The sequence below is a fragment of the Culex quinquefasciatus genome, chromosome 2 (genome assembly GCF_015732765.1).
Source record: "Culex quinquefasciatus strain JHB chromosome 2, VPISU_Cqui_1.0_pri_paternal, whole genome shotgun sequence".
In the NCBI taxonomy this organism is placed as follows: domain Eukaryota; kingdom Metazoa; phylum Arthropoda; class Insecta; order Diptera; family Culicidae; genus Culex; species Culex quinquefasciatus.
The window spans coordinates 214,116,080-214,133,631 of record NC_051862.1 but is presented as its reverse complement, the minus strand read 5'-3'; the positions used below and the strand labels follow the sequence as shown (position 1 = coordinate 214,133,631).

At 36.7% G+C, this 17,552-nt stretch overlaps 1 protein-coding gene across 8 annotated transcripts in view; it reads left to right on the top strand.

The window, feature by feature from the left end:
- LOC6051804 overlaps nucleotides 1-14,989 on the top strand; it is a 49,097-nt gene extending 34,108 nt beyond the window's left edge. For all 8 annotated transcript variants that reach the window (XM_038253335.1, XM_038253334.1, XM_038253328.1 and 5 more), the window contains exons 6-8: nucleotides 39-185; nucleotides 6,119-7,475; nucleotides 13,585-14,989. In XM_038253335.1, the coding sequence (XP_038109263.1) occupies nucleotides 39-185; nucleotides 6,119-7,475; nucleotides 13,585-14,329 (2,249 nt within the window). In that variant the 3' untranslated portion in view covers nucleotides 14,330-14,989. The remainder of the gene's footprint in view (nucleotides 1-38; nucleotides 186-6,118; nucleotides 7,476-13,584) is intronic.
- Nucleotides 14,990-17,552: the final 2,563 nt, after the last annotated feature.

Below are 17,552 nucleotides of genomic sequence, written 5' to 3'. Positions count from 1 at the left end.
TTATCGTGGCCGTGTGATTCACGAACGTTCAATTTTAGGACGGAACAACAAGCAAATCTTCAATACGCCCCTGCACGAGCATTTGAAGGCGACTGATCGCAAAATCGCTTACGTCATCGAGCTTTGCGTTTGCTGCCTGCTGGAGAAAGGCCTCTACGAAGAGGGACTGCTGAGGGTTGGCTGTGGTGAGTCGTTTTATCTTCATATTTTTTAACCCTTGACGAGCTTTTTTTTGTTTGACCTTCTAACAATTTGTTTCATAGAAATACGTTTTTCCTAATTGAAATTAAATCGCGCTTTTTCATTTGCCGCGGTCATTACTGTGACCGAGACCAGATGTGTGAAAAGTATGTTTTTGCTTAATGATAATTGCGCCCGCAGCTTCTTTGGTGCGATCGTCAGACACTCTTTGGAGCAGATGCTAACTGATCAGCTCGATGCATCTCATTCGAATGATGATGCCGACTAATGGACTGCGAGCAGCAGTCGAGGGGGAGTGGGTTTCCGAGTGTTATTAGTTCAATTGATTTGTCTAGGCAGCAGTTTGGTTGCTGAAGTGAGCATTGCACGACCACTGAACCTTGTTTACATCGGTGGACTGCAAACGATCACGGATCAATTCTTTTTATTGCTTATATGCCGGGGCGAAGCTGTTTGTAACTGATAAGATTGCGTTGCGCGGTTCTCGAGTTTGCTTGTTTTGCGAGATTGGCGATTAATTTGAGTTTTTGTTGATGTTTTAGAGTGCGATGATGTAAGCTGATAGTTTTTAGATAAGTTAGCTTTTTGCTTTCCTTAGACTTTTAGACATATGATCACCACGTTTCAGGCTTATCTCATTTCAATCTAACGTTATTTTTTTTTTTCAAATTCTCCATCCAAAACAATATAGAAAATCGTTTTTTAAAACAATTTTGAGTAAAACAGCGTAAATAAAGGAAAACCCCAAATAAACCCCACATAGGTATTTCAAAAATAATTTGTTTACATAAACGTATATTCTATTGGAGTTATTCTTTAGGAGGAAGCAATTCTTTTTTTCAAAATTATTAGGTATGTATTCAAAGTTTGTTTATGCGTTCCCTATGTAAAATGAAGCTTATTTGAAAATCTTTATATCTGTAGAACGGATGATCTGATCGTTTAAGTGTCTCGGGCAAAGTGGCAAAGAAATTTTTGCGAGGCCTTCGGAATATCGAGTCTGGACTGTATTGCCAACTAAAAATTCAAAAATCATTTTTAGATGCATAACAAAATTTGCAATCGAAAATGACTTAAAGTTTTATAGATAAAGAAGAAGGTTCGCCGTTTATAAGTTTAATACTTTTTGAAGAAAGAACTATCTAAAATAAATATATTTCGTTGCTGAGATGCATTCACAGTTCAAATGCTGTGAAAAAAATATTTTCTCGGTGTTACGAATTAGAACTAATTCTTATTCCAAATGTTTGACTAGATTTTAAAATTTCGAATTTCTTTAATAGAACCACATAATTTCACAAAAGTATCATTTGTTTACATTATTGCGATTAAAAAATGAGGACCAATTCGTTGACCCTGAAAAATGTTTTTTTCATGTTTCACAACATTTAAATTTGTTATTAGCTGTATCTCAGCAATCAAATATATAATAATAATATAATTATATTTTTTTTTGTAGTTTTGTTTTTCCTTTATAAAGAGCAGTTCTCTCAAATTTTGGTCATTCGATTTTTTTGTATTTTTAAATCAGACTGAAACTTTTTTGGTGCCTTCTGAGCAATTCCATGCCAAATGGGGAATCGGTTGTACCCGACCCTCTCCAATTTCAATGAAACTTTGTAGACATGTTATCCTACGCTTATATAAGCCATTTTTGTGTATATGTAGCCAGTACCACTCGATAATGACATTTGAGAAGGGCGTAAGTGTTTTAAATATTTTTGTAATTCGGAATTTAAAAATTTCTGTATCTCGAAGCCGTTGCATCGTATCAAAAAGTGGTCAGAGACAAACTTGTAGGAAATTTGACGGACTTTCCGAAAAAATACACTGAAAGAAAAAAACACTCTACTTTTACGAGATTTTTCGATTTTTAAGTTTAAAAGTCAAATTTGAGGGGGAGCCCACAATTTTTTTTCGTTCAAAATTTTTGTGAAGATAGCCTAAAATGTAACAAAAAGACTCAAGAAAAATGCAGGATGGAGCAACTCACCTAAAAAAATACAAAAATCATTTACTGAAACGGTTTTTTTGAAAAATGCTCTAAACGTCAAAATTTTCACAAACCGATAGTGGGAATCGATTCTCCAGACAATTTTACATAAAAGTCTCCATATTGACCATTGGCCTAAGTCCAATCCTTGTGAAGTTACAGCGGTTTTAAAAATAAAAATGTTGAAAAAATTGGTTTTTTGATGGTTTTTTGCAATTTCTATATGACAGACTTGATTTTTCAGTCTCGTAAATATTTTTACCAAAAAGCTCGTCCAATTTTCCATAAGTTTGTCTTTGACCACATTTCAATTGGATGTATGGGCTTACAGATATAAGCTAATTACATTGCTCATAACTGAAAACATAATATTTTTTCAGTGTAGTATAGTAACCTGGATAGTAAATTAGCTTAAATCATCAAAAAAATGAATTATTTTTAAAAGTGGTCAAAGACAAACTTATGGAAAATTGGACGAGCTTTTCGGTAAAAATATTTACGAGACTGAAAAATCAAGTCTGTCATACAGAAATTGCAGAGAACCATCAAAAAACCAATTTTTTCAACATTTTTATTTTTAAAACCGCTGCAACTTCACAAGGATTGGACTTAGGACAGTAGTCAATATGGAGACTTTTATGTAAAATTGTCTGGAGAATCGATTCCCACTATCGGTTTGTGAAAATTTTGACGTTTAGAGCACTTTTCAAAAAAACCGTTTCAGTAAATGATTTTTGTATTTTTTTAGGTGAGTTGCTCCATCCTGCATTTTTCTTGAGTCTTTTTGTTACATTATAGGCTATCTTCACAAAAATTTTGAACGAAAAAAAAATTGTGGGCTCCCCCTCAAATTTGACTTTTAAACTTAAAAATCGAAAAATCTCGTAAAAGTAGAGTGTTTTTTTCTTTCAGTGTATTTTTTTCGGAAAGCCCGTCAAATTTCTTACAAGTTTGTCTCTGACCACTTTTTGATACGATGCAACGGCTTCGAGATACAGAAATTTTTAAATTCCGAATTACAAAAATATTTAAAACACTTACGCCCTTCTCAAATGTCATTATCGAGTGGTACTGGCTACATATACACAAAAATGGCTTATATAAGCGTAGGATAACATGTCTACAAAGTTTCATTGAAATCGGAGAGGGTCGAGAAAAAATTACCTGAAAAATTCCTGTTTTGGGCTGGAATTGCTCATCTTCAAAATTTTAAACCAAGACTAACATTTAAAAAGTGCGTAATATTGAATATTTGGCCCTTTTGAAAGTCTTGAAGAGATCGGAATATTTCACATGTTTTATATTTTAACATTGTAAATCGGACCATTAGTTGCGGAGATATCGACGTTAGAAAATGGTGGGTTGTTTGGGTGAGACTTGGAAATCATCAATTTTCATGTTTTTAAACCTTTACATGGCAATATCTCAGCAACTGAGGGTCGTATCAACAAAAATCAAAAAAGCAAAATAAAGAGAATTTCCTCAGCTTTTCAAAAATATTTTTTTCAAAAGTGAGCAAACATGTGCACTTATTTAAAAAATATAAACTGCGACTATTTTGAAAAAAAATACTTAAAAATGGCCTTTACTTAAAAACGGTGTACTTTATCAAAATTTCTCTTGAGTACTTTTTGATTGCAAATTTAACTTTACATCGAAAAATGAAGTTGAAAATTTTGTGCTACCAATATTCCGATTTTTTTTAAAAAAATCAGTATTGATTCAAAAATTCATAACTCTGTTAAAGATTTTTTGCACAACCTGAAAATTTCTGGATAGTTGGCATTTGATGTCCTTTAAAACCTGTTTTTACCGTGTATCATTTTTTTTCAGTGTAATTCATATCCATACCTACAGCTTTACCGAAGACACCAAATCGATCAGAAAATTCCTTCAAAAGATACAGAATTTTGAATTTTCGTATATCGTTTTTGTATGGAAAACGAAAAAACGAAGTTGACTTTATAGCTATCGGCCACCATTGCTAGTACCAACCACTAGTGTCTTCCTTTTATCTACAAGGACTTCGCCGCCCTGGGCTCTTAAGTGTATGAAAGTATGGCACGGAGCGACGGCGCCGAATTCCCATATTTACACAAAGAGTTTTAGAGCGCCCGCCAAATAATGCATAGGTCGAGGAAAATTGGGAATCCACCCTGCTATAACCTGAAAATAAAATTATTTATGAAAAAAAAATCAATTAAAGATTTGATTTCATCAAATAATGATTTCCGACATTTTATTTGAAAATATTTAACTTTTTTTCAGAAATTACAATTTAAGAAATACCACATTTTATCAGATGCCTTTTAAGCATAAAAAATACGTATTTTGAGAACACAACATTTTGTTATGATCTTATAATTTTTCAAAGTTATTGTCTCCCCCCTTCCTTCAAAGTTAGCCCGAAAAATCAGAATACAAAAACCTTTTCCCAAAGAACTTCAAAATTTCAAATGAATTCTGAGTGTCCATTTAAAATGCATATATCTGCTTTTCTAATCATTTTCAACATGTTTAAGTTTGCTTGAAAAATATTTTGTGTTTTAGTTAAGTTTAAATGAACAGTTCCACAGAAAGTTCTTTTTTCATAATATTTAGGAGAGCAGCATTTAATTCCAGCTTGCCTCTAATGTTGCCATATCAGCACTTTGGCATTCAATTACAGCTCACTAAAAGATTTTTCAACTGAAATCGAGTGATAAATTGGTCAATAGGAAGTGAGCAAGGAAGGTTCTATCAACAGTTACACAAAATATGTTTTTTAAATAGCGAAAATCAGCAAATTGGATGGAGTTAGGTGCAAGTGCTGAACCTGCCAAACATACGAGAATTTCCCTTATCCCCGTAAAAAAATCCAACATTTTGCATACCTTAGTCGGGTCTAGTCGGGTGATTTCGGCCGACTCGTTGGCCAACCAATCGACCGACCGGGCAACTGTACTCGAGTAAACTTTACATAAGCGTCTGGTGGAAAATTGGTTGTCGAAATCGGCCGACGGAATCGGTTATAAAAACAATCGATTTTTTACAAATTTAGTCTGTTATTAAAAGAAAATCTGACTCTACCCAATTCAATCGGTCTATTAGTAGAGCGACTAAAAATCTTACTCCTGACGCATCCCGACTAAATCGGCTAACTGGTTGGTTGTTTTTGATTACCCGATTTCGTAGAGTGTTTCGTCAGGTCGCGAACTGTAAAAAAAATACGGGGATTTTCTTTAAATTTAAGATTTTATTGAAAACTAGTGACTGCATACCAACCGTACGTCCTTACAATGAATTTTGAAATATTTTTTTCATAAATTGAAATTATTAAATTCTGGCTTGTAAATTCAATTTATATGTTTTTTTTTTAATTTTACCGGATTTTTAAATCAAAGATCATCAGATTTCATAGTTACAAATTAGTTTAAGCTTTTCTTTACTCATTTTTACTGCAAATAAAAAAATGTCTTAAATATAGTTTTGATTTAAATCAATAAATTCGATATCGAGTTTTGAACCTAATTTTTCTATATTAATCTTTAGAAATCTTATATGTCATAAAAGTTTACACCCTTCAGGAGGCACTGCACACATTTTATTTTGAAACATGTATACTATAGAACATCAACAAAATAGCAAAAACTTAGTTCAAAGTTTTGTTCAGTGACTCATGTCGAAGTTTTTGCCACAATTAAAGCTCATGAAAAGATGGTTTCTGTAGCACAATTCATATCAAATACTTTAAAAACAACCTGAAAAGGTGCTAGAAATTGACTTGGCAATTTACCACATAATTTTCAGTTTAATCTATGAAACTTGTGAATATACATCACCCTAATGTAACATCTACCTCTCAATCAGATTCTTCGTCGGTAGTCAATACTACCGATCTAACTACTACCTGGCTAACACTCTTCTTCTCTCCCCCTCTTCCAGCATCCTCCAAACTGCGCCGCATGATCTCGGCGATCAACGCCAACTACGTCACTCCGCCGCTGGCGGACAAGTACGCCGATCCGCACGTGACGGCCGGCGTGCTCAAAAAGTACCTCCGCAGCCTGCCGGACCCGCTGCTCACGTTCGAGTTCTATCCGGACTTTGTGGCGGCGGCCCAAAAGCAGAACGAGTCGGCGCGGAAGGCGGCCATCTTGAACATCGTGAACCAGCTGCCGCGGGAAAACTACGACAATTTGCGGTATTTGATGAAGTTTTTGTCGTACCTGTCGGAGAAGAACCAGGAGAACAAGATGTCGCCGCAGAACATTGCGATCGTGATGTCGCCGAATTTGCTGTGGTCGCCGAACGAGAACGAGAACTACATTGACCAGGTCAACAGTACGGCGACGGTGAACACGATCGTGGAGGCGTTGATCGCCGATTGGGGGTTCTTCTTCGAGGGGGAGGTCAACTTTTACGTGAGCATGAGCCGGGACTCGTTGTTCCCGGACAATGGTGGGTTTCCGGTGGATAAGGAAATGCCGGTGCGCGGTGGAGGAGTTCCTAACGACTACATGTCCAAGTCGATGATCGTGACGACGACCATGGGCGGGAGCCAGGACGAGGTGCGGTACTACAACAGCGGCGGAGGAGGAGGGACAGGTGGTGGTGGTGGAGGTGGGACCAGTACCGGAAGCAGCTCCCAGAAACCCTCGACATCACATTCCCGCAGCAGTAGTCATGATACTAGTCTTATTCTAATCAATAGCAACGATCAGCTGAACAAGCATCGGAGCCAGTCAAACAGTTCCCTCTCGGATCATTCCAGTCCGCCGCAGGAGAGCAGTCCGAAGCCGACGGTGCGGAGGAAACACAACAAGCAAGCGGCGCCAACTCCGCCGGACAGTCACCACAAGCAGAACCACAACGCATCCAACGCCCGTGAGCTCAACCAGAAGCTCAACCAGTCGAACGCTGCGGCCGCCGCCGGTTACTTCAAGCAACTCAACAGCGGTCACGTGGCCGCCAACGACCGGGAAGACGAAGGCTTCCAGTCCCTGCAGCATCACGCGTACAAACAGGCCCAGCACGAGTACAACTCCGACCGGCAGCCGATGATGCGCGCCGAAAGTCACGACAATCTGCTCAAGCTGAAGTCGTCGTCAACGGTGGCCACTCCGGACAAGGTTCCTCCGCCGAGGCCGGCCGCGGTTCAGATCGGGGACAGCCAAACGCTGAACCGGGGCGGCAAGGCCAGCCACCATCACCAGAACCACAACAACAGCAACAACAACAACCATCACCAAAACAGCAAACTACCAAATGCTCCCAATTGTGATAGCACTAGCAGTATAAGGTGAGTCCGCTTAAACCTTCTTTTTTCAACGGTTAGTTCTAGATTGTCGTGCAGATCAAAAGCATTCTTCCCTCGAGACATTGGGAGGGTGTTAATAATGCACGGAGAGCAAGTTGCACCGAGCAGGGGACGTTCTTGCTCTGGCTTCGAACTTGTTGCGCGTTCGGTTACTGTACTCATCTTTTTGATTACAGCAACGATTTTGTGACTTGTTCGACGTCGGGGTTATCTCACGAATAACGTAGCTTATTTGCGATGATAGTATCACACCAACTAGACTTCTTACAAAAAAATTGGAACCAACTTGCTCGGTGCATTGTTTCGAGGTCGATATTAAATGAGACGGAATTCTGTTGTGAACTTCTGTCCAGTTTTGACCTGTAATACATAAGAACTCAATCGAAAACTCTATTTTAAAATGAAAACATATATCAATAAGATAAACAAAAAAGTTTATTAATATCGTATTTTTAACCAACAATCATGTCTCGAATTCTTTAAGTTTCGCGAAAAAGTCGGAAATTTGTATTCAATACTGCCCCTGTCCGCTCTTTCAGAAAAGTCCAAAACATTCAGAAATCTGGAGGAAAACAAAGGGAAAAACTTGTTTTGCGTTTATCTCAGCATGATGTTTTTGCTTATGGGACATTTATGTGAACATGGGCAGTGTGAGCCTTTCCGCAGTGCACTGCAGTGAGGAGAGGAAGGGCTATTTAAGAAATAAATGATCATAATGAATATTATAATATTAATGAATCGAATGATTTTTATTTATTTATGACTATATTTATCAAACTAAAGTTATCAAAAGAGGTATAAGACTATGAAAAACATAATCGCACTTTTACGTGTTGATCATTTGCCTAACTAGTAAATTGTCAAAAAGTGCGAGTTAGTATGTTGTTACAAAGCTAATGAAAAATCAATAGCAAAATAGAGCTTAATTTTAACGATTTAATTCAAGTTTTTGTAATATTTTAAAAATAAAATTCTGTTATTTTTATCTTCTCGCTGTCCTCTTTTAATTACCAATTAAAACCAAGTTAAGGAGGCATCAGACTATGTTTCGCAAACAAAGCTAAATGTATGCAGGCTGACGTTTCTGCAAACAAATGCAAACAAGCAAACAATACAAGCAATCTGTCTAAAAATGCGAGGTTGTTTGTTGTTTTCAGTGCGTCCTTCCCGGAAATTCCAGGGACAAAATTCCCGGGATTTTTCCAAATTCAGGAATTCCTGAATCCCGGGAATTTTCATATTTTGTCCCAGGAATTCCTGAAATTGAAAATTAACTAATTTTGGTCTGGACACATTCTGTGTTGTGAAAATAGATGAACAATGGAATACTAAGTAATCGATAGGGTGTTTAACCATAAAATTTGTATTGAATGAATGAATGAATGAATAATTCTCATACCCGCCGGCGGCTTGGTCCAGTTCACAGGTGTACGCTTGATCAAACAAATCGTCATCTTATGTTCAGTAATCTGTACACCCACGTACATATGTTTTTTTTGTACGAATTTTGTTGTTACAAATACCAGTGCTTATATGAAAAGAAATTTCCCAACCCCCCAAAGCAACGGAAATTTGTAACAGGTGTAGGGACACATCACACAGACGCCCATATAATTTGTATTCGGCATGTCACTAATATGCAAATAAAAACTTACTTCAAAATTTCTAAGAATTACAATTCAATACAAATTTTTCAAAAACCAAAAATAATAAAATCAACAAATATGATGGGAAACTGTAAATTTTTGATTCATATTTTTTAAATAACAAAAATGTTCAAAAAATAACAGAAATTTTAAAATACTTTTTATGTATATTTAAAATAAAAATAATGTAAGTCAATTTTTTAAATATGCGTTTGGCCCGCAAGCTCTTTTGAGCATAAAATTTGGCCCGGCATCCAAAAACTTTGAGCACCCCTGCATTAGACTATGTCTCGCAAACAAAGCAAAATGTAGGCAGGCTGACGTTTCTGCAAACAAATGCAAACAAGCAAACAATACACACAATCTGTCTAAAAGTGCGAGGTTGTTTGTTGTTTTCAGTGCGTCCTTCCCGGAAATTCCAGGGACAAAATTCCCGGGATTTTTCCAAATTTGGGAATTCCTGAATCCCGGGAATTTTCATATTTTGTCCCGGGAATTCCTGAAATTGAAAATAAACAAATTTTGGTCTTAGAATACAGAATGTGTTGTGAAAATAGATAATCATTGGAATACTAAGTAATCGATAGGATGTTAACCTTAAAATTTGTATTCGGCATGTCTTGGCATTAATTTGGCTTGTTAGGGAAAATTCGTAAAATTTCAGTTTATATATCCGCCTAGTGCTTTAAATATGTTCTGTTTAATTCAAAAATATATATTTACAAGACTGGATATTATTTTTATTAATATTTATTATTTTTTTATAAAAATAATTAATAACGTATTTAACTATTTTTCATCAAACTCTTAACTATTTTACATCAAATTTGAAGCAAATCAGGACAAATGTAACAAAGTAAGACAGCTATTTATGCTCAAATTTTTTGCATAATGTAGGGGAGCGGGGGGGGTAAGACGGCCAGGCGGGGTAAGACGGCCACCCCGCTGTTTTAATAAGTATACTAATGAATATTACTAAAATGTTCAGCAACACTGTTCCTCATGCTAAATAATGCATATGGAGTCACCTTTGCCAGAAATATTGTTTGAAATAGTATATAAAAAAGCTCAAAATAAACAAATAATTTTTGAACTTGAAACTGGATGTAATTTTCATGAATAACAACTTAGGCGTTTTTGTTAAGTAACAATATGTTTTTCTGTCTTCAAATATTTTTTCATGTTAAATTAAAGTTTGCCCTAGATTATGTCCCTCGAAAAAGTTCAAAAAATGCGATGAACTGTTTACAAAAAAATGTTTAAAATAATAATTTATTTGGGGGCAAGACGGCAACCTCCTCCGGGGGTAAGACGGCCACCCGTAATTTATAGATTTTATTTGATAAAGGTTATATTTTTGACGGTTTTTGACTATTAAGACATGTTTGTAGATAAAGGAAAAGCATTTTCAATAAAACTATCCATTTTAATCAAAATGCTGTTAACTACCGTTTCGACAACATTCTTTACTGTGATATAGCAAAACTCATTGAATAGTATGAAATCCTATCAAACTTTTCATAAAAATCGCTAATTTAATATTGTTTACATAATTTTGATTTACTTATTCTAATCGAAATACACAAACTATTTTTTTTGTATCAAATTGTGTTTGTTTTGTAGTAAAAATTAATAGTTTTTCATAAAATGTGGTCGCAATAATATGGAATTCACTGAGCCAAAATATGAAATTTCTTAAACAGCATTTTTCTTCACAATTGAAACCTGATTTTTTTCAACCAAAACAGTTATGATGTTCAGAGAAGTCTGTTGAACCAACCATGTAGGTGTTTGGGTGGATTTAGCAAAGTTATTAAGTTAATTTATAGCATTGGCCGTCTTACCCCACATGGGTGGCCGTCTTACCCCGCGTATTTCATATATATACGATTTCAATTATTTTTTTAAAATTGCTGAAAAGTATTGAAAATTGGTTTTTAGACCAACTAATTTATGTTATTTCTATAATGGACTAGTAGTAGAACAATATGTACGTAATTTGAAATCAAAATAATCTATTGTGTAAATTTTATTAGACTTCTCCCTTAGGGTGGCCGTCTTACCCCCATATCCCCTAATGTAATTTTGCATAAAATTTATTGATTTCGGTGAAAACAGGAACAGACCAAAACAAATGTTTTTAAATCTCCTATATTTATTCAGACACCCATTTTTTCAGTTGGCGGTAGTTTGTTTTTTTTTTTTAATAAATCATGAAAATATTTTTTTCATTCAACATGAAATTCTAATCTTTTCTGAAATTTTACATTGACTAGAACAATTTTATTTGCTGTCGTTTTTTGTTTTTTAAAGATATTTTAAAAATATATTTTTAATGCTTTTCTGGCCATTTCATACAAATAAACGTTACTTAATCCACCGGAAGGTGGTTGCTGCCTTCCTCCTAAAAGCCTTCCAACCACACACTACGAAAGCTTTGGCTAACGCTTACTTAGTAAAGACACTATACATCTGAGTGCTGCCATCTAGGTATGATAAATTTAATGAACCATTTGAAAGCACTGCAGTGTTTGTGTGCGTGCACTGAGCGTAAAGTTCCGACAGCTATCCGTCGGAGCTTTCAAATTATGTAAATAATGACCCTTTTTAGTATCAACCAAAACAGTTTTTCGAACATATCTTTTAAAGTACTGCACCAAGCCGGATGAAATTTAAAAAAGACTTAAAGAACCTGAAGGCAAATCCAAAAACATAGATCCGGACAAAATCGGTCGAGCCAGTTCCGAGAAAAGTGAGTGAGAAAAAAAATTCTACGTCCATCCACACGCACAGACATTTGCTCAGAATTTGATTCTGAGTCGATATGTATACGTAAAGGTATATCTGGGAGGCTTATTTAAAAAGTTCAATTTTTGAGTGATTTTAAAGCCTTGCCTCAGTGAGGTGAGGAAGGCAAAAAGTAAATATAAGAAATATATAAAAAAAAAACTCATTTCATTTTAATCACATTGCACAGTGGGTGGAATGGAACCCAAAATCGGACTTAATTGAACGCGGCTGGTTCCCTGGTATGAATAATAGTGTTTCTTATGTAAAAAAATCCGGGAAATCGATTGGTGATGGTTTCATCCACCGCACGAAACGGCAAAGGGTCCATTTTGCTCCAATTCCCCATTTTTTCACATTTTTTCTTGAAAATCGGTCTGTATTTAGAGCGGAGGCTTTATGCGGCCTTCCAAAATGCACTTAACTTATGTGAAAATGTCCCAGGAATCCAGTAAAAATAACTACTTGCACCGCAAAACTCATCTAGGGTCCATTTAACCCCAATTCCGCTATAAAAGCATTTTTGGCCGTTTTCAAATGTTAGGTCAGATTTTAAAAATCTGAAAATATTTTTATCGTAAAGATCAGACAATTTTACATAAGAATGACGATTTGCACTTGAAAGTTTGAACTTGCCTCGGCAAGCACGGCGCGTTGGCGAAGTGGTGTACGCGCTCGCACGGTATGCGAAAGAGCGGGGTTCGATTCCCCGGCGTGCCAGATGTGCGGTAGCTTTTTCCTCGCACTGTTAATTTCTGTACTCATTCGGCTTGAAGAATTAGCATGATAAATTAAGAAATCGCGTTGCCCTTTGCTTAGGGTAAAACAAAAAAATCTTAACCTCAGAAATAATGGGTATAATGGGTAATAATAGACTTATGATAATGCAAGGAATTAAAACATGCTAAAATTATTGAACGAATGTGCTCAAGCTCACTGTGTTTCAACGACTCATCTTCGTAGTTAACCTTTCATAGTAGGCCTGGCCTAGCTGGAAGCAATGGCCTATCAACAATCACTTAACTTAGAAAATGTTACGTAGCGTAAGAATTTGAATCCATGAAATGAACTTGAGCTTTTATAAATCTACATCTTTTTGAATTAGTGACTTGACGTAAGATGAGAAATATTTTGAAATTTACGCTAAGTGGTCCGATTTCTGTCAAAACCACATTTTTCTATACACTCAAACCCCGTTGGTTTGACACCAACTGTTGTCAAACGAACGGGGTCACTTTTTAGTTTGACACCCTTCTTACACGGAGTTCACACACACTACTAAACGTTTGTTTTGATAGTATGCGTGAGCGCCGTGTAAAAAGTGACAGTTCGTCACTTTTTAGTTTGACTTTGACCAACCAACGGGGTACAAACTAAAAAGTGTCAATCGAAAAAGTGACCAACCACCGGGGGTTGAGTGTAATCAATAATTCCGCGCCGTTTCAACCGATTCTATCGGCTTAAAGAGAAAAATAGTAAGGAGTTTAAAAAATTAACCCAATATTGGAAAGAGTTTACGATAATCGCCGATTTTTTTTTGCAGCAAAATAAAATTAAATGTTTTAGCCGGTTTACATTTTATCTTTCTTCTTTCTTTTTTTTACATAAACAAATATAAAGTTTAAAACATATTAACGATATTTTTTCTTCTCATTCAGCAATAAGGAAAACAAAGAGAACCACCACCAGCAGCACCCCCCGGCCCGGCCGACGTGTCCGCTTCCGGTCAAACCGGTCGCCCTGCCCCGCACCACGATCATCGTAGCCAAGACACCCACCCCAACCGGTGGTCCAGTGGCTCTGGCCCCCGACGACGAAAGTGGTTCCGCCACCTCCGCCGGTGTCATCCGGGAAAAACCGGTCATCCCGGAGCGACCCGCCATCCTGCTGCGACCACAGAGCTTCAAGGGTTCCGTTCCGGAGATATCCCGTGTGAGTGACGGCGGCTCGAGTGCGATGAGTGCCAGTACGGGTTCGCTGAAGAAGGCGCAAAGCTTCCGGGGCGAGACGACGGGTGGGGTCAGCAAGGAGGGTGGGGGACACCTGGAGCGGACGCAGATTTACAACATCGACAAGCAACAGGTGGCGATCATCGACGTCGTGGACAAAAAAGACAAATCCGGATCGGTGGCCAGTTTGACGGTGACGACGGTTCCGGAGGGGATTCCGCCGCTGGCGATGATGGAATCGACGGGTTCGCTGGGCAGTGACCTGGCGTCGCCGACCGTGGAGGACAGTTTGAGCGCAACAAATGGCAACGTCACAACAACAACAACAACTAGTCTGCAGCACGTGCCCCAATCGCCACGTGGCTTCGATCAGGCCAAAATCAAGCGACCTCAGGTGCCGGCACCGCCTCCGCCGGTTGGGCGGCCAAAATCATCCGACTCGACGGATTTATAACAGTGTGAGATACTGATCTAATCGAAATGGGTATTTATATAAAAAAGAGAGAAAATCAAGAAAAACTTGCCACGAGATAAATCCCGCTTAAACGTCCGGAATTGCAATGGAATCGATGGTCGTTCCCCGGCTGGGGCTTTCGTGGCTCGTGTAAAAACAAGTCAGATAGCTTTTAATTAAATTTTATTATTTTAACCTTTTTTCCCCCATCAACCCTCCTCTATTTTATCACGACCATTTTTGCTTCCCCTTTTTTCCCATCACGCCCAATTCTACTAGAAAAAGGTCCGTACTTTTTTCAGTTTTGCATTTTTTTTTTTTGGTTCACGCTCCCCATTTTTATTTTTTTCATTTCGACTCCTCTAAAATTGATAAGTGCATTCTAATTGAGCGCGACATTGTTGCATGGAACCGGCGTTGCGCGTTTTCCAAATGGGACGGCGTAAATTGAAATCGAACGAAAACAAGAGTGTCCACTGCTGCTGCTGAGGCACTAGAAATGGGTCATCGTTTATTTTGCGAGTGTGAACAACTGTTCACGAGTTTTTTTATTCGCTGTTGAAACAGCTGCCGACCGGTTGCAATGATGTAACAAAAAGTTAGGTTTCCAAATTGTTGAGTAGATTTATTCGTTTAATAAAACAAACCTTTTAGAACTGAGTTTTTTTTTTTATTTTATGAAACTGTGCTGCATATTACAAATATGTTGGTTGTGTTACCCGCTGCTAGGTGAATCGTCACTTTACTAGGAAATGTTAGTAGAAATTTGTTACCTAAATATGATTGTTATTACGTACCGGAAGGGTGGAAGAGCTCCTGGAGAGGGGAAAAAGATGCTGGTAGAAGCGATATTTGAAGTTTAATCATTTATATGATTTTTTTGTTTGAGTCTTCTGTACAAAACAATCCTTTGTTTATTTATTTTGTGTTGAAATAAAAACCAGTGAAATTAAAGTGTTAAATGCAAAGCGTTTTTTCCACATAATTTATTTATGTTCATCTCAGATTGTTTAACGTTTATGGTCGTGCAATCTTTTATGATATACAGTGCGATATGTTTTACGTTAAGTCTATACATGTGCATAACACTTTTGAAAAATTTACGTTTATTTAACAATTTTTCGCACCTTACTCGGAACCCAATTGGCTGGAGTTCGCCCAGCTTTAAACCTCCTTAAACCAAGTGTCTGATTTACGGTTACGGATTTACTAAGATCAGGAATCAATCGCTCATCGCCGATAAAAGCTTTGCGCACAGCGATACAAATACACGAACTATTCCTATTCCAACTCCGTCCGTCGACCACAGTCACAAATAAATATGCTCAGAGACAAGAGCATCTAACAAAATACCAGCGCGGCGCTCTTTTGGCCTTCACTACCACAGTTTGCCTTCAATTTGATTTTGGCATGGTGAAAATTGCTGTCAAATGTTTCAACTATTTAATCAATGATCAAAACAAAGCCGGTCGCAAACTACTTTGAGTAAGCTTTGAGTCACCCGATTGGAGTGAGAGGGAGAGCAAAAGAGAGAGTTTTCAGTAGCGATTGGTGTGGATGTGACAAACGGTAGGAATTCATGAGCACAATTTTGCGTCGCGTTCGATTGGTGCTCGCGTCTTCTAGAGCAATCAGAAACCTTGCTTTTAATCAAGTCTAATGAAATTTTCAGCACAACTAGTAGGGGAACAGCATCAAATTGTTGCCATTTCAACACTTGGACAGCTGACTACAGATAGTAAATAACACAATAGGAAGTGAGCAAACAAGTTTCTATTATCAGTTTCACAAAATACGTTATTGAAAAAGCGAATATCAGCAAATTGGATGGACTTGGGTGAACATTTAATAAAATTTGTTTACGAGCGAACGGCTGAGGCTTGAAAATCGTCCAATGTTATACAGTCATGCCCCGGTTTTAACTCGTTCAGCTGCCTCGGATAAGTACGCTCCAGTGCTTAACTGAAGCACAGAACTTATGGGACTCACAAAAATACGTATTTTTGAAAAATCATTCAAAATTTCATTTTTCCACAATATGGGTATTAAATGATCGGATTTTTTTTTTCATACATTTCGAATGTAATAACAACATTTTTTGAACACACTAAAAAAATCACAAAACTACTTACTTTCGAAAATGTTCAAAATTTCAGTATTGTTCAATATTGGTATCGGTGCTTTGGGATTTTTTCATACATTTCGAATATAGCATCATTTTTTTAAAAATACTCAAAATTTTCACGCAACTAAATAAAAGTTGGCTCTATTGATCAACTTTAACATATGAAAAATGATAGAAATCGAAAGGGGTAATGTTTGTCACTGTCAAACTTTTTATACGTGTTCAATTGTGTTTTTTAAAGTCCCAATCAAAAGTTATGATTTTTATCCGATAGCTTTTATGAAGATACTAAATCGATCAGATCAGAAGTATCTTTCTAAAGATGCATATTTGTCCCTAAATTTGTATAGTGAAAACTAGCTCATTTTCATTAAATTTATTTCGTTGTATGAGCATAACACATGTGCAGCTACCATCCTAAGCTGAAATATGAAGTATGGCTTATTTAATGTGAGGTGGAATGTTTACAGGTAGGGGAGAGTTCGGAGACTTGATCCCCGGGGACACTTGATCCCAAGCCTGTATCTCGTCAGCATGTGGGTAAAACAATTAGCTTTGTTCTAGAAAGTTGTGCGAAATTAACTATAACTCATTGTAGAAAACACAGAAAAAAATTAAAAAATGTTTAGATTGAGTTACACACATTTTTCTGAAACGAGCTGCAAAAAACTTCCAAGAGATCTTTTTTTCTTTGTTTTGATATGTATAGTAAACACTCAAAAATTATTCAAAAAAATATTTTTCATACATGAATTGTTTGATAAACTTATCAACTCTAAAACCCTTACGCATTTGATGTTAAATTTATCGTCATACTATTTTTACAATCAATTGTTTATAAAAGTGAGTTTAGGGAGACTTAATCCCTGCATTTTTACAGTCACTTGAATCTGCCTCAAGATTAAATAATTGGGCTGGGTTTTCATACATGGTTTCCTTTAGTATAGTTGTACATAACTTACTGCAGTTTGTACCTTTTTTCAAAAAAATTTTAAACAAAAATTTCCAGCTTTTGTTAACATGCTTAATTTTGGTCGAAAAATAATATTTTAAGTTTTTAAATATTTTACATACTAAACTTTTATATTTTGAACACAA